Here is a 17,632-nt window from a genome sequence, read left to right on the forward strand (position 1 = left end):
TGCTGCCACACTTGAAGCACAGCTCCACTGCTGGCTCTTTGGTGGAGATGAGTCTCTTGGCCTTTCCTGCCCAGGTTGACTTTGAACCATGATCCTCAAATCTCAGCCTCCTGAGTAGTTAGAAGTACAGGCATGAGCCACCATTGACCGCATTCTATGTGCCTTTTTAAATAGTACAGAATTTGATTTAGGTTTTTGTGGAGGGCAGCATGTTTAACTTTTTTACACAAGCACAATTTTAATTGCTGTATTTTGTATTTTCATGTGACATGAATTTGTCTATTAATATATGTAGCTCTCTTCCATTATGGAATGATATTCCATAATTTGATTATGTTGTAATGTTATCATCTTTCTTTCTTTTCTTTTTTTTTTTCTTGCTTGCTCATTTGCTTGTTCTCTCTTTGTATCAATACTGGGGCTTGAACTCAAGGCCTTGAGATCTACCTTGGCTTTTTTGCTCAAGGTGCCCAATCATTTAAGCCATACTTCTACTTGTAGTTTTTGTCTGGTTAATTGGACATAGATCTCACATTTCTGCCTGATCTGACTTTAAACCACAGTCCTCAGATCTCAGCCTCCTGAGAGCTAGGATTGCAGGCCTGAGCCATCATCACCTAGTACATGTCTGTCTTTGGATGGCATTTTGTAATATGTCCTGTTTTTCCTATCATGGCAACTGCTACATACTGGGCATGCCTGTAATCACAGCTACTAAAAGGCAGAAACTAGCAGGTTTATGGTTCAAGTCCAACCCAGGCAACAAACTAGCATGGCATCACCTCAACAAATAAGTTAAGCATAGTGGTTCAAAGCTGTGGTCTAGGTAGGATTGAGGTCATAGGTCACTCCCGTAAAAGACTCTACCTGAAAAATAACTAAAGCAAACTAAGACCCAAAAGGCTGCAGGTGTAATGCAAGTGGTAAAGTACTTGCCTAGCAACCAGAAGGCCCCAAGTTCAAACCCCAATACTAAAAAAAAAGTACAGTAAATATTTCTTTATGTGAAAATTTTATGTACATTTATAGCATAAATATGAGTTTCCCAGGAAAGAGCTGGAAGAAAACTGCTTAGTGAAAAAGCATGGCATATATAATTGTAATGGGTACCACTAAAGTCCTATTGAGAAAGGTAAATTACACTGTTAATAGATACAGACCTGATTATGTAACTGTAACCCCTCTGTATATCACCTTTATAATGCTAATTTAAAATTCAATTAAAAATAATAGAGTACAAAGCTGGATATCAGGGGCTCACTTCTGTATATCTAGCTAGTAAGAAGGCTGAGATTTGAAGATTGAAATGCAAAACAAAAACAAAAAAGCCAGCCAGGGCAGACAAATCTAAGAGAGTCTTATCTCAAGGAGTACAAAGCCAGAAGTAAGAGTGTGGCTCAAGTGGCAGAATTCCAGCCTTGAGTGAAAGCCAAGCAAGAGCATGAAACACTGAGTTCAAGTCCCAGCACCAGGGGGAAAAATGGTTATCGAAGGCTTCATTTCCTCATGTTCTCAATCTCTCTGGGTATTGTTATTGTTAAAGTTTTAAACTCTTGGGGCTGGGAATGTGGCTTAGCAATAAAGTGCTTGCCTAGCATGCATGAAGCCCTTGGTTTGATTCCTCAGCCCCACATAAACCGAAAAAGCTAGACATGGCGCTGTGGCTCAAGTGGTAGAGTGCTAGCTTTGAGCAAAAAGAAGCCAGGGACAGTTCTCAGGCCCTCAGTCCCACCCCTAGGACTGGCAAAAATAAATAAATAAACTCTTGCCTATCTTATAAATGGAAATAAGCAGTGTGTATCATGTATTTTTAGGTTATAGTTCCCTTATAATTCCAGGAAACATCTGCTCCTTCCCTTTGTCTTTCTGTTTAGTTCTATTAAAACTGAATCAGAGGCAGGTGCCAGTGGCTCACACCTGTCATCCTAGCTGTTCAGGAGGCTGAAATCTACAGACTGTGGTTCAAAGCCAGCCATAGACTCTTTTTTTTTTAAAAAAAATTTTTTTTTTTTTGGCCAGTCCTGGGGACTGGACTTAGGGCCTGAGCACTGTCCCTGGCTTCTTGCTCAAGGCTAGCACTCTGCCACTTGAGCCACAGCGCCCCTTCTGGCCATTTTCTGTATATGTGGTGCTGGGGAATCGAACCCAGGGCCTCATGTATATGAGGCAGGCACTCTTGCCACTAGGCCATATCCCCAGCCCAAAGCCATAGACTCTTGTCTCCAGTTAACTACCAAAAAAAGGCAAAAGTGGAGCCATTGCTCAAGAGGTTGAGCACCAGCCTTAAGCACAAAAGCTTAGGGATAGTGCTCAGGTCCTGAGTTCAAGCCCCACAACCAGCTTAAAAAGAAAAGAATAATATCAAACAAATAAACAAAAAGCCAGAAACACATAACAAATAATTTTAAACAATAAAGTCGATGAAGCCCCTAAATGGTCGATAACATTGGAGAAAAAAAAACACCCTCTAATTTAAAACCTTAACTTACATTTTCTTTCTATATTCTTTTAATTATAATATAACCTCTTTTCTATATTCTTTTGATTACAATATAACCTTTGAGACACGTGAAGATATTCTTCTCATTTTACATGAGGTGAGACCAAACTTAATTTTCTGGCAATAGTATATTAGAATGTTCAGCATCATCTATTGGCTGAGTCTTTGTACCCCCCAGACATTGTGTTAGTGATTCTGAAAACCTGTAATACCTGGATCAGTCCTTTGTCTCCATGGTCTCCACAAATTAGTCCAAAGACACAGAGAGAGAAGCAAAACAGCAAAGACTATTGAAGAGAAAGATAGACAGAGCTTCTGCTAGGTAGGAGGGTCCCATGGGAGGGCACCGACTGGGGTGTGTGGGCAGGGGTTCATAAGGGGTTTCTAGGAGAGGGTCACACGGTGACCCTCACCATCATTGGACAGCCTGCAGGCCATACCAATTCCCACAGCCAATCAGAGGCTTCATATAACCTGCAGGAGCTCTCCTTTAGCCCCTCTGATTGGATGCCCATTCCAGCTCACCCTGGGTGTGCAGTTCACTGTTCACATGCAGGCCTTCAGGAACAATGATGGGCCAGGAAGTAAGCCCAGTGGGGAACTGCTCAATGCTGTCAGGATGTAATGTGTAAGGGCCTGAATACATGGCCACTCAAAGCCATAGTGAAGGACACAGAATCTCTAAGGGATGAGGGGCTGAAAGCTTAGCCAGCTTACTCAGTCGCTCTCTCTCTCTCTCTCTCTCTCTCTCTCTCTCTCTCTCTCTCTCTCATTAGCACTTAAAAGTTCTAACATATTATGTCTATTTGTACACTAAGTTTTCTATTTCATTAGCTTTGCTATTGTCCTGGCACCCCATGTTTTTATAAAGGGGTCTCTGTAATTACTGAGGAGGAAAATGTGTTCACTCTCTTCTTGCAGGTACAGGTACGTCTTCAAATCGCTCACTGGAGCCCCCTGGTGTTTTCCTCTGTGCAGTGATGAGGCTTTGGGGGAAGAAGTAGGTGCCTACCAAGAGGTGGGTGATGTTTGTGCTGCCTTTGAATTAATGGGATATTTTTCAATTGATTTAAAACTATTCTAATTTGGAACTTAAAGGAGTGGAGGGGGCCAGGTGTTGGTGGCACATGGCTATAATTCTAGCTACTCAGAAGACAGAGCTGATAATCAAGGTTCAAAGCCAGCCCAGGCAGATAAATCCTCTAGACTCATCTCCAATAGCACAAATGTTACCATGAATCACAGGGGAAAAAAAGCCTGTGTCACTGATGACATCATAGAATAAAGCCAGTATCCTAGTGACAGTGAAGCTTCCAGGGCCACTCGGGCCAGGCCACCTGGAGGGCTTCAGCACAGCCACATCAACTCTCGCAGAACAGCTGGAGCACGGCAACTCTGAGCTCTGGTTTCAGATCATGAAACACCACTTCACGGTTGATAGGAGAGAGCGGTCACCGATCGATGGGAGCACACTCAGTGTGACCAGCCCGGAGTCCACAGATGACAGCATGGGAGTATGCTGGCCGTGTGGGTCAAAGGACAGGGCTGGAGGTGAGCCAGTGGTGCTCCCCAGGGAGGAATTCTGATGCTGTTATGGAGAGACAAGTTGACCATCAAAGTGGATGGTGGGGTAGGGCAGTGAGGAACAGCTGTCATTGCCTAGGCTGCTGTGTGAGTCTGTGAGATTTCAGCATGTGCGTGGATGGACATGTAAAATGTTCAACATGGTGTACTTAATGCACATTTGGAAAAAACAACATGGCAGTCCAGTGATAGGAAAATTCCTTCATAAGTAAATAGACGAGCTGGGCCCCAGTGGCTCATGTCTGTAATCTTATATACTCAGGAGGCTGAGATATAAGGATTGCACTAAAAAGCCAGCCCAGGCAGAAAAGTCCAGGAGACTATTACCTGCAATTAATCAGCAAAAAAGCTAGAGAAATGAAGGTGTGACTCAAGTGGCAGAGTGACAGTTTTGAACAGAGAAAGCTAAGCAAGAGCATGAGGCCCTAACTTAAAGCCCCAGGACTGACATTAACAAAGAGACAAAGTAACTTACTAACTTACTAAATTAATTGAGTCAATCTAGAACATCAGTTTGTAGACCCCCAGATGTGTTCATGAGCAGCCATCTCACCTTAACACCTGCCATTTAATGTCTCCACACTTCTCTTTCCTCATCTGTTTAATGAGAATCATAATGAAATTTCTCAAGGTTGCTTTGAATATAAAAGGAGTCCAATGCAATATGGTAACATGGCGACTTACATGCGGACAGGGACACAGTGGGAATCCAAGAAAAGCCCAAGGAGAAGTGGGCAAGAAGACAGACACACATCACATGGAGCATGATGGGTTGGGTTGGCTATGCCGCTTCCAGGCCTTGCTTTACAAACAGGCTCCACAAATCTTACCTGTATAATCTGAATACTTGTGACATGTGTATACACCCATGTAAGCATTGTCACCCTTGAGATACAGAACAGTTCTCTCATACAAGCTGGAGTCAGCCACTGCTTTGCTGTCACCTGGTTCTTGGTGACCACTTTATCCTTTTTTCAGAATGTTGTCTAAGTGTAATCATTATTGTGATTACATTTTCTGGTCCCTGGTCTTGAACTCAGGACCATTGTTCTTGCTTGGCTTGATCACTCACAGGCTGATACACTAGTACTTCCAGCCTAGTTTTTTTTTTTGCACTGTTACTGGAGCTTGCACTTAGGGCCTAGGCACTGTCCCCTAGCTTTACTTCCAGTTTTTTAGTAGTTAATTGGATATGAGTCTCACAGGCTTTACTGCCTGATCTTGTTTCAAACCACAGTTGTCAGATCTCAGCCTTCTGAGTAACTAGGATTATAGGCGTGAACCATCAGCACCAGGCCCAGCCTGGAATTTTGCTGATTAAGGATGAGGACTCATAGACATTTTGCCCTGGGCTAGCTTTGAACTCTGTCTCATCTTCCAAAGTAGCTATGATTACAGGCATAAGTCACTGGAACCAGGCCTATTGTGCAACGTGTGTGTGTGTGTGTGTGTGTGTGTGTATGTGTGTGTGTGTGCCATTCCTGGGGCTTAAACTCAGGGCCTAGATATTGTCCCTGAGATTCTTTTGCTCAAGCCTAGTGCTCTACCACTTGAGCCACAGCTCCACTTCTTGTTTTTTCCTGAGTGGTTAATTGGAAATAAGAGTCTCATGGACATTCCTGCCCAGGTCGGCTTCAAATCAGATCCTCAGGTCTCAGCCTTCTAAGTAGCTAGGATTATAGTTATTAGCTGACAGCACCTGGCTTGTACAACCTTTTAAATCTGGCTTTTATTTAGCAAATGAATTACATATCTGCCTCTACTATCCATTTTATCCATGAAAGAGATTGCATTATATGGTTGGACCACTGTCATTTACCCCCTGATAGCCTTTATTGGGACCTGGTGAGAGTATTATTATCATCCTCATGTTAGAAAGGATGGAGCAAAGCAGGCTATCCACCTTCCTGAGAGCACCCCTTTTCTGATTTGCCCCGCCCCCCCCCCAAGGTAAGCGTACAGATCCCTTGGGAGGGCACTGAAGGAATATCCTCCTCAGGGACCATGAAGAGAGATGAGTCATCCCCACGTCCGGGGCCTGCCCTCCCACATGAGGACATCTACTTCACCACCCGGCCTCAGGGACTCTTGGGCTGGAGCAGCTCCTTATCATCGTCAGATTCCTCGGCAGAGTATCAGTCCTACTCCCAGTACCAGTCCTGCTGCTCCTGCCTGCACGACCCGCAGGACAACCCCCCACAGAGCGTGTGTGCACTCTACACCCATGTGCAGACAGTGCGCGGCGTGGCAGTGGCCTGGGAGACTGAGGAGGGCTTCGAACCAATCAGCAGGACGCCTCGCATCCATGAAGCCCAGTTCATCAAGCGACAGCGGCGCAAAGGCTCCTCCTTTGAGATGGCCTCCAACACCGACCTGCACTGGGAGCTAGAAGCCTGCAAGAACACCCCGTACCAGGAGCCTGAAGATGATGCCACTGAGCTGCTGAGTCCCTTGGAGAGCTGCCTGCAGGAGCTGCGGACGCCCCCAGACTGGCTGATCACCACCAACTACGGGCTGCGCTGTGTGGCCTGCTGCCGCGTCTTCCCCTCGCTTGAGACCCTGCTGGAGCATGCTCAGCATGGCATCCATGAGGGCTTCAGCTGTCAGATCTTCTTTGAAGAGATGCTGGAGAGGAAGAGGGCCCGGGATCAAGGACAGGAAGAGCAGGAGGAAGAGGAAGAGGAGGAGGAGGAGGAGGAGGAGGTGGAGGAGGAGGAGGAGGAGGAGGAAAAGAGCCCTTCTGAAGGTAGCCAGTGTAGTAGTCCTCATGTCAAGATACAGCCATCTGAACTACAGCAAGAAGCACAACAGGCAGAACAACAGCCACGGCAGCAGCAGCTGCAACAGCAGCAGCAACCCTCTCAACGACAGTCACCGTCGAAGTCGAAGCAGAAACCCCAGCAGGCCTGAGGTGAGCTGCCCACCCTGCCCTCACCTCTAGCCCCTTGAGTTGCTGCTCCTTTGTCAAAGCTACCAGGGCAGGGGAGAGGAAGGGGAAGCAGGGGAATGAAGCCATCAACACACCTGGAGCAGCAGGATGGGACAGGAAGATGTCTTCCTTCCCCTGGGGGAGGCGGTGGGGCAAAGCATTTTTCACCCGAGTCCAAAGATGAGGGCTTCAAGTGTTCTGGATTGGGGGCACGGGATCTGAAACTCGTAAGCACGTGGCCGCAGGGATTTCTATTTTTTGGCTGGAGGATCAGCAGGTCCACAGTTACTGGACATGCAGATTGTGATTCCCAGGAGAGCTAACTGCAAAGGACGCTTCGGCCCTATTTTTGTTTTCATTGTTAGGAATCTGTCATAGGCCCTAATATGTCTAATGTTACTGGGATTAAACTTGAAATAACTCAAAACATGGAAGACAGTGTTTTTAATTCATTGAATCATGCTGTCAAGTGGCACTCAAGGGAAGTGACAAGGTGACAAGCTAGCACAGCGCAACCCTTCTCATCATGTATGGACTTCTGTTTGTTAGTGCCAATCCTGGGGCTTAAACTCGGGGTGTGTGTGTGGGGGGGGCAGGCGCTAAGCATTGTCCTGGAACTGTTTTGCTCAAGGCTAATGCTCTATCACTTGAGCCACACCTCCAGTTTGGTTATTTTTTCTGGTTAATTGGAGGTAAAAGTCTCATGGATTTTTCTGCTCAGGCTGGCTTTGAAACATGATCCTCAGACCTCAGCCTCCTGAGTAGCTAGGATTACAGAGCACTGGCACCCAGCAGTGATTCTATTTTGGCTTTTAATCTGTTTCTGTTTGCTGCTGAGTACCAGGAACCTAATCCCAAACAATTACCCCTTGTAATTTTTATTTAAATGATGTAAGAAAGTGAGCAATAAATTAATTCTAATTTTATTTAAAGGCTAATGAGGCTTGGGAGAGAGGTTAAGGATGCTGCCCCGCCCCCCCCTCCAAAACCAGCAGAGGATTGCAGAGGGTGAGGGGGGGGAGCCTGCTCCTGTTCACAGGAGGTTAAAACCTAACAGTCGTGGGAAAGACATAGCATTTGTTTTCTGGGAAACATAAACAAGGACACATGAAGGCAGCAATGTGGCTGAGGAAGAGCTGATCAAAGCCAGCTGGGCTGAGCAAGAGCCACACCCAGGACGGGCTTGGCCACAGGGGCCTGGAGGGCCAAGCAGCCCCTCCAGCTCTGGGACTGCAGAGTGGGTTGGCACAGCTCCAACCCCTCAGTGGTGAGCTGGCTTCTCCCACCGCTGGGAAGGAGGGGAGGGAGCCCATTCCCAGACCCCCCCCCCAACACACACACACTGCAACCCTGGCCCAGGCATGTCCTCTGAAGTCCTGACAGCAGGTCAGGGAAGCCTCAGTAACCACCAGCCACCAGCCGGGCATGGAGTGGGGACCATCATGATGCCATGGTGGTCCTGTCTAGGGGCCTTGGGTCCTTTTTGTCTCCACCAAGTAAGGAATGATCAGTCAGGACAAGTGGGAGAAGAGGCAAAGTTTAGCTGAAAATGAGTAAAGTGGTAGGGAAACTGAGGAAAGTCTCTTAACTACTGGTACAAACTACTGGTACAAACCCCAGCTAGGAATTTGCACCTTACTCAATATGAGGTCCTGTCCACCTTCTTCCTTGGCAAGGGAGGAGGGGAGTAAGGGGCAGGGAGAGAGGAAAACGGAAGGGGAGGAGGAAGGGAAGATGGAGTTGGAAAGGGAGGGAAGAGGAGGGGGAAAAGAGGAGGAGGAGAGAGAGGGAGAAGGAGAAAAGAGGGGAGAGGAGGAGTGAAGGGAGAGGCAGGGAAGGGGAGAGGGGAGGATGGTGAGGGAGAAGAGGGAAAGTATAGATTTCTCAGACCGAGAGAGAGGGCGGCCCAGAAATCAGAGCCTAATGTAAGCTCTTGGGGCTGCGTTGGGGCCCATCTCAGTTGTTGTGGCATCTGGCCCAGTAACTGTTAGCCTTACCCCAAGGGGTGGGTGGCATTCCCCTGTGCGGGTCAGCTCCAGGGTCATCAAAACAATTCTGCAGAGCTTATCCTAGTTTCCCGGGGTCTCCCGCAAGAGGAAAGGGTATTTCTTGTCTCTACCAGGCCACTGGCAATGTTGTCCTGTCGGCCTCATTTTTGTTTCTCTCTCAATGGCATCCTCAAGAGAGTGCTGAAAAGATCCACCACCCACCTCCACCCCAGTGATTCAAGTTGATCAAGCCATGTAGCTGCAGGACTATGACCCAGGCATCTATGGAGCCAGATTGCCCCAGAAACCATCAGAGCCCTTGTTCCCTCACCTCCCACCATCTGTCTTTCCTGAGCAGAAAAGCAAAGGGGGAGGCCCAGCCTGATTGTACAGCAGATGCCCAACTTAGGATGATTTGAAGCACACTTTTAAAAGCTGTTCAGGAGAAACCATTGAATTCTGAGTGTATGTGCATACGTGTGTGTGTGTGTGTGTGTGTGTGTGCATGCGTGCATGCGCACGCTGGGGCTTGGTGCTGTCCTGCACTTTTTCACTCAAGGGTCATGCGCTACCACTTGAGCCACAGTTCCACTCTGGCTTTTTGGTGGTTAATTGAGGATATGAATTTCACAGACATTCTGCTCAGGCTGGCTTCAAACCAGGATCCTTAGATCTCAACTTTCTTTATAGCTAGGATTATAGGCATGAGCCACTGACACTCAGCATTGATTTCAGGTTCTTTTTTCTCCATAATGCTGAGCATTGAACCCAGGGCCTTGCACATGCTGGGAAAGTGTTCTATTGCTAAGTTACAGGGCCAGACTTTAAAAGCCTAGAAATGAGCAGTTCTTCCTGCCATGATGCTCAAGGCACAAGCTATGGGTCCCAGGAAGCCAAAGTCGTGGAGGGGACCACACTCCTCAACACACTATCACTGAGCCATGGCAGCCCCTGTGTGAGGTATATTGACGTGTGTTTGTAATATTTCCAACGTAAGATGGGTTGATTGGAAGATAATTTCATAGAAGCCAATAATCCATTTTTCCATCTGTAAAGCCTAGAAGAGCTTTGCAAAGTTTATTTAAAATAGTGCCAGCCAAAGCCAAGATAGGGAAACAGCCCAGATGCCCTACAACGGATGAGTAGATCATGAAGGTATGATATATATACATACACACACGTAGATATGAAATTTACTCATGATATATATGCATACATGTGTGTATATATACATATATATGAACATATATATATATATATATATGAAATGTACTCATGCATCAGGAAGATTGTTATGTCACTTACAGGGAAATGGATGGACCTGCAAAAAATATGCTAAGTGAAGTAAGTCAGGTCCAAAGAGACAAAGTGCACAAATTTTCTCTCATATCTGGAAGGTAGGCCTAAATAATAAACATATATGAAAACCTATACAGAATCATATGCATATATGCACACACACTGGCTAAAGTATGGTATACACAAGGAAAGATTGCAATGGTGAAATTCCTTTGAACAATTGATTTGCAGTTTTTAAAAATGAGCACCAGGAAGCTGAAATAATGTGTTATCACTGGGGTTGAGGGGGCTCTCAAGAAAAGAGGGATAGATGAGAGAGGAAGAATGGGTGAAAGCTGTCCTCACACTCAGTGCACATGTGTGAAATGGAACCAGGTGACTTGAAGGGAAGAGTGGGGCTGAGAGAAATAGGGGAGACACTGATCAAGATGCTTTGTATTCATAAACTGACATGCTGAATTGAAATCTTGGTGTACAACTACTTAAAATATATAAATATTTTTAATTATATAAAATTAAAAAGTGAATGAGTGGTTACAAAAAACAAAAATAAAATGGTGCCAGGCAAATGCAAAGTTCATGCTGTAAATGAGTATTAATTAAAGAGATATTATACTTTCCTAATTCAATGGGCCAAAGCTGAAGCTTAGGCCAGGGGCCAGTAGCTCATACTTGTAGTCCTAGTTACTCAGGAGGCTGAGATCTGAGGATTGAAATTTGAAGCCAGCCCAGGTGGGAAAGACCATGAGACTCTCATCTTCCATTAACCACCCAAAAGTTGAAAGTGGAGCTGTGACTCAAGTGATAGACTGTTAGCCTTGAGCATAAAAGCTCAGGGATAGTGCCCAGGCCCTGAGTTCAAATTGCAGGAGTGGCATACGAGTGCATGCACATGCGCACACACACAGCTGAAGCTGCTTTCACTCATATCTGATGGAGGACAGCCCCAAGCCCCCATGTGGGACAGGGAGGTAACTGAGGGGTCTTGAGGATGTGAAAGTCTCTGCTTTCAGGCTGTCATATTGTCTGTTGTGCCCTTCCTTCCTTCCTTCCTTCCTTCCTTCCTTCCTTCCTTCCTTCCTTCCTTCCCTTCCTTCCTTCCTTCCTTCCTTCCTTCCTTCCTTCCTTTCTTTCTTCCTTCCTTCCTTCCTTCCTTCCTTTCCTTCCCCTTCAGTGATCTTTTTCTTTTTGTGTTTGTGTGTGTGTGTATGTTTGTAGAGGTGTGTTTGTGTGCATATGTGTGTTGGTTACTGGGACTTGAATTTAGGGCCTTGTACTCTTGCTTGGCTTTTTGCTCAAGGCTGGCACTCTACCACTTGAGCCATACTCCACTTCCAGCTTTGTGGTAGTTAACTGACTTTTCTAACTGAGCTGGCTTTGAACCTTGATTCTTAGATTTCAACTTCCCAAGTAGCTAGGATTATTGGCACAAGCCACCCCTTTCCTGCTCTTTCCTTGTGTTCAATGTGGCATTATGAAGCACTCAAGTAGATTTACCATCCCATGTAGAAAGTCACTAAAAACAAAATGATTTTAGTCTGCCTGGGGCCATGTCCTGTTATCCTGACCAACATCTATATTTCTTTGAAGGAAAATGGAGGATTTGGCTTCGGAAAACTTCCGAAGAAATCCTCTGTAGACTTATTTCCACACTAGAAAGCTACATCCCAACCCAATGCTGGTAACTCACTCCTATAGTAATCCTAGCTACCTAGGAGGCCAAGACCTGGAGGATCAAAGTTTGAGGGCAGTCCTGGCAGAAAAGTCTGCAAAACTCCATCTCTAATTAACCAACAAAATATCAGACTGGAGGCATGGCTCAAGTGGTAGACTGACAGCCATGAAGAAGCAAGGTGATTGGTACATGAAAAGGAAAAGGCATAAAGAATGGAAAAGAGAGAGAGAGAGAGATTGAAGGAAAGAAGGAAGGTTTCAGTCCTTTGGAACTTGTGAAATCTGATTCCCTTCCTACCATCTGGTGCTCTGCCTATCCCCTTCTCTGAGAAAGTAGAGTAGGGCCTCGTAGCCTGAAATTTGGGACCACAAGATCATAAGATGCACCCCCACATGCAGGACATATGTGCTTCCCTGTGTTTGTTTCTCTAGAACTGTGCTCCATAATGGCTGAGCTATAAACCCACAGCCAACATGAAGAGAGGACAGTTTCTGGCCATGTCTGGACATGTCTGGCCATTGTGTCTAGAGATTTTTGTACCAATGGAGACATAATCCAACCTGTTTTTCTTTTGTCCGTTGTAGGGCTTGAACTTAGGGCCTAGGCATTGTCCCTGAGCTCTTTTGCTCAAGGCTAGTGCTCTACTACTGTGAGACACAGTGCCACTTCCATTTTTGATTGGTTAAATAGTCTCATGGGGACTTTTCTGTGGGGGTTGGCTTTGAACCACAATCCTCAGATCTCAGTCTCCTGAGCAGCTAAGATTACAGATGTGAGCCACCTATACCTGGCAACCTTCTTAATCAATACACATGAAATGCATCAAGTTAGCTGCTCTGAAAGGGAAGGAAAGAAAGAGAGGGCCACCATGGTGGGGAGTAGGGCAAACCCGAGCTGAAAATTCAAGCAGAGGACGGGGGGAGCAGGCTTCGTTCCACTGTTGGAGGGAGACCAGGCACCCCATGAGTATAGGCCCAAAGGCCTTTCCTCACCAACCAGGCTACGTGTCAGTGGTGGTGTTTTAGAAGTAAACATTCTCTCTGCTCCCAGAGAAATTCTCATGTCTGCCAAAGACACAAGAATTTCCATTACATGTGGTTTGTAGTAACACAAATGAGAAATGCTACATATTTTAAAAGCAAGTTAAACATTGGCAATGATTTTGATTCATAAAAATTGGCAAAATGTGTAAAAGACAAAAACCATGTGTGAGCACACAAGAATGGATTTCACAAGAATGTTGGTGTAGAGATGGAGTTGGTAAAGAGCTGCTGTCGAAGCCTAGAGCTGTAACTGATATATTTTCCTTCCTTCCTCTCTCTCTCCCTCCCTCCCTCCCTCCCCTTCCTTCCTTCCTTCCTTCCTTCCTTCCTTCCTTCCTTCCTTCCTTCCTTCCTTCCTTCCTTTGTTGTGCAAGTTCTGGGACTTGGACTCAGTGGCTCTTGTTTGGTTTTCTTGCTCATAGATGTTGCTCTACCTTTTGAATCATACTTCCAGCCCTGCTTTTCACTAGCTAATTGCAAATGGAGTCCCACAGACTTTTCTGTCTGGTCTGGCTTTGAATTTTGATCCTCTGAATCTCAGGCCGAAAAGGCCAGTATATTTAGAAAAAGGCAACCAGGAGAATATTCGGAGATTTCACTAATGCCAAGCCGTAGGTTAAGATTGTTGAATGAGTTTGTGTAGAAATTTGCAGGCAACCCAGTAGGAGGTATGATAATCCATCAGACAGATGCTGGGAGATGCTGCCGTCCTGCCCACCTCTTCCAACCTGGAGATTTGGCTCAAAGTACAAGGACAGTCTTCTGGAGGAGACTACAAATGGTCAGGACTCCTGCTGGACTCCATCACCTGCAATTGCTTCCAGGCAGAAGGCTGCTTTGGATCTGCTGAAGATTTTTGTGGGACATTCTTTCTGTGGTAACCTTCTCCACTTCCACATCTGTACAAGATCAAGGCTTCTCCCACTGGATTCATCTCCAGCACATCAACTTCTCTGAGTTAAGTGGACCCCAGGCTCCATACATCATGATAACCTGGCTCTGGTATGGTAGTAACCTGTTTCCTTCTGGGAGTGAGCTTAGAAACAGCAGCCCACCAGACTGGCCCCTGTCTCCTCTTGCTTTCCCCAGCAGCCTGTGGTGGGTGGAGTCACAGTAAATTTCCCTGCAGTAGTTCTGAGAAAACCTGGTTCCACAAGCCAAAGGAAAAATGTGGACAGTTTTAAACTCAAGCCTCAAAGAAACTCAAGGAAATGTAAAGAAAGAGGAAAGTTAGTAAAGAAAGCATTGGAAAAGGGATTGAGGAAACAAAAAAAAATGGTTTCCTCTGAATAAGAAATTTGAAAAGTAAGGGTTGTCTTCAGTTACCACAGAATGTCCAAGTAAGTTGCTGATGGTGCGAGTAAGTAGAAAATGGCTAAGTGGGGATATGTTAAACAGTATAAGGAAAGACTTTAGAAAGAATTGAAGAAACAAATTATTTCCTTAGATCGGAAAGGATTTGGTGTGTTAAAAGGAAGACAAACCCCAGAAAGTTTGCATGTGTAGGAAATGGTATGAGTATGTCTTAAAAGCGGAGCTTATGACTAAAGTTGATATGTCATCAAGTTGGCTATAATATAAACAGGGTCGGAATTGGTGCACTGATGTGGAACTATTCTCTGTTTATCTGTATCTGCAGGGTTAAGGGACTTGTGTGATATCATCTAAATATAAACTGGAAAGTTCTCCTTATGTAAATGTCTGCAACAGTGCCCAGCATACAACAAATATCAAAAATGATAGGGATTACTAGCAGGTCCCTGAAACTACATGTCTGGCCTGCACAAACAGGTTAACTACCTTCACAGCCTCAGATGTACTGAAGAAACAAAAAGGCAGGGCCTTGTGCATCCTCATTGTTCCCCAAGTCTATATATATGGTGGCGAAGAAGAATGAGCCCACTTCAACCTAGAGGCTGCTTTACCCAGAACCTGGAAAAAGAAAAGGACACATAGAGCAGTCCCCCCTTTCAGTTCCATTGTTAGAGGAGGAGGGATTGCAGGATAAATTAGAACTAAGGGAACAGGTTGCCTTCCATCTGGGCCAGCTAGAACATTCCATCTCCTGCCTTGAGAAACAGCTTGATTCCCACACTTGGCGGGGGGGGGGGGGTCCTGCAAAATAGGCGAGGGTAGGATTTGCTCCTCATGAATGAAGGTGGGCTATGTGTGGCTTCAGGGGAAGAATGCTGTTTCTATGCCAATCAGGAATTATAAGAGGAAGCCTGGCATTGGTACATAAAAATCTGAAAGAAAACTATAACAGAAAGCAAGAAGGAGAAAACTGGTATCCATCCTTGTCCTCATGCTCACCATGGGTGACCACCCTGATGACCGCCCTGGCAGGCCCTCTCGCCCTTTTACTCTTAGCCGTGACTGTTGGCCCACACCTTGTCTCATGGAATATGCTCAAGAAAGAGCACAGGCAGTCAAACTCATGCCCCTTCACCCCTAGGCTCTGTACCAACTCTTAAGTCAGGAGGAAGGTGGACAATGATTTGGGCACTCCCCTTCAAAAGAGGAGTTAGGAATGTGACATCCAGACTATGATGACCCCTCTTCCCTAGAAAGCCCCATTGAGGATGGGTAATTCCAGAAGTAGAGACTTAAAGTAAATTAGGGAGTTAAACACCAGGTTACTGGAACTCAGGAAATAGCAGTAAAGCTCAGGAGGAGCCCAGAAACCTGGAATCTGGTCTGGTCTTAGATTTGATAAGGAAAACCTAGAATGTGCTCTGGTCAATATTTTCTGTTTACTGAAATTGTAATCATTCATAATCACTAACTGCCAGCTCCACTTCTCTACACCTCTTGCTTTCACCTACATCACTACCTGTGTGCTGTAGTTGCCTTAAAAAACCCAACCCTACTGAAGCTCAGGGCTGTCCCACTCGCCAATGGTGGGGACAGACTGCGTAGCTAATAAAGATTCCTAGCCTGATTGAGTGTTGGTGACTTTGTTGCTATGGGTTCGAGTCCCACTTGGATAGTCAATATACCCTGGAATAGTTAGGAGTATAGGGCTGAGCCACCAGTGCCCAGCACTTTTATTTTCAACTCCACCCCATCCATGGTTATTAAATTCAAAAAGTTTTCCAAGGGCTGGGAGTATGGCTTAGAGGTAGAGTGCTTGCCTTGCATGCATGAAGGAGTTTGATTCCTGGGTTTGATTCCTTAGCACCACATAAACAGAAAAAGCCAGAAGGGGATCTGTGGCTCAAGAAGTAGAGTGCTAGCTTTGAGCAAGAAGAATCCAGGGACAGTGCTCAGGTCCTGAGTCCAAGCCCTAGGACTAGCAAAAAAAAAAAAAAACGTTTTCCAACTTCTTTTTAAGCTAAGTATAATCACTTAAATTTTCTAGGAAAAGCATTTATTCAATTAGGCTTAGAATTTCAAATGTATTTCCAAACAAACTTTTTTTAAAAACAACAACAACACTTCCTTGTTCTATTTGAATTTAGTTTATGGTATACAGAAATAAGCTTTATTAAGCACTTATTTTTACTAAGTACATTTCCTAGGCTCTGGGGCTACAGCAATGAATAAGACAGACAAAACTTTTGTCCTCAGGGCTGGGGATATGGCCTAGTGGCAAGAGAGCTTGCCTCGTATACATGAGGCCCTGGGTTTGATTCCCCAGCACCACATATACAGAAAATGGCCAGAAGTGGCGCTGTGGCTCAAGTGGCAGAGTGCTAGCCTTGAGCAAGAAGAAGCCAGGGACAGTGCTCAGGCCCTGAGTCCAAGGCCCAGGACTGGCCAAAAAAAAAAAAAAAAAACTTTTGTCCTCAACAAGCTGGGCTTCATGTCACAGCAGATGCATGGATCATAAGCTCATGAAAATTCCTGGGGTGGAAGAGAGTGTATGACAAGTAGAGGTCTACTGGAATTAGTCAGGGGTGGGCGGACCTTCCTGTCAGGTGACATGGGAAGGCTGCCCAGTAGAGAAATGGAGCAATTGGCCATTTGAGTATCTGGGGAAAGAAATTTCCAGGAAGTGGAAAGAGCAGATACAAAGATCAAGATACATAGGACATTGGTTAATTCTAGAAATTGCATGTGACATTTTTCTGTTGTTGTTGCCAGTTCTGAGGCTGGGGTCTGAGCATTGTCCCTGAGCTCCTTTTGCTCAAGGTTAGCACTCTGCCACTTGAGCCACAGCTCCACTTCTGGCATTCTGGTGATTCATTGGAGGCAAAAGACTCATGCCTGAGCTGGCTTTGAACTTTGACCTTCAGATCTCAGTCTCCTGAGTAGCTTGGATTATAGGCATAAGCCCATCCATGGTTAGCTATATGGATTATTTTTATTATTGGCAGTGCTGGAATTTGAACTCAAAGTCTTAAGCTCTGCTAGACAAGTCATCTACCGCTTGAGCTACCCTCTCAACCCTTACTGCTCTGGCTAATTTTCAAATAGGGTCTCACTTTTTTCCCAGTGCGGCGTGTGTGTGGTGGTGGTAGTGGTGATGGTGGTGGTGGTGGTGGTGTGTGTGTGTATGCTGGTTACTGGGACTTGAACTCAGGGCCTTGCACTCTTGCTTGGCTTTTGGCTCAAGACTGGCACTCTACCACTTGAGCCATATCTCCACTTTGAGTTTTTTGCTGATTATTG

General features: G+C 45.5%; 1 protein-coding gene across 1 annotated transcript; it reads left to right on the top strand.

The window, feature by feature from the left end:
* The first annotated feature begins 3,915 nt into the window (after positions 1–3,915).
* On the top strand, positions 3,916–6,994 carry Fam170b (family with sequence similarity 170 member B). Its single transcript, XM_048336930.1, has 2 exons — positions 3,916–4,027; positions 6,084–6,994. Exons 1-2 carry the CDS (start codon positions 3,916–3,918, stop codon positions 6,992–6,994), a joined length of 1,023 nt encoding a protein of 340 aa, XP_048192887.1.
* The last annotated feature ends 10,638 nt before the right edge of the window (positions 6,995–17,632 follow it).

Source organism: Perognathus longimembris, chromosome 2 (assembly GCF_023159225.1).
Source record: "Perognathus longimembris pacificus isolate PPM17 chromosome 2, ASM2315922v1, whole genome shotgun sequence".
In the NCBI taxonomy this organism is placed as follows: Eukaryota; Metazoa; Chordata; class Mammalia; order Rodentia; family Heteromyidae; genus Perognathus; species Perognathus longimembris.

What these genes read in the sequence shown, in the direction of transcription:
- Fam170b (XM_048336930.1), top strand. Translation starts at nt 3,916, where the DNA reads ATGAAACACCACTTCACGGTTGATAGGAGAGAGCGGTCACCGATCGAT. An exon ending in CATGGGAGTATGCTGGCCGT is followed by an intron (nt 4,028 to 6,083) that starts GTGGGTCAAAGG and finishes TATCCTCCTCAG; the next exon opens with GGACCATGAAGAGAGATGAG.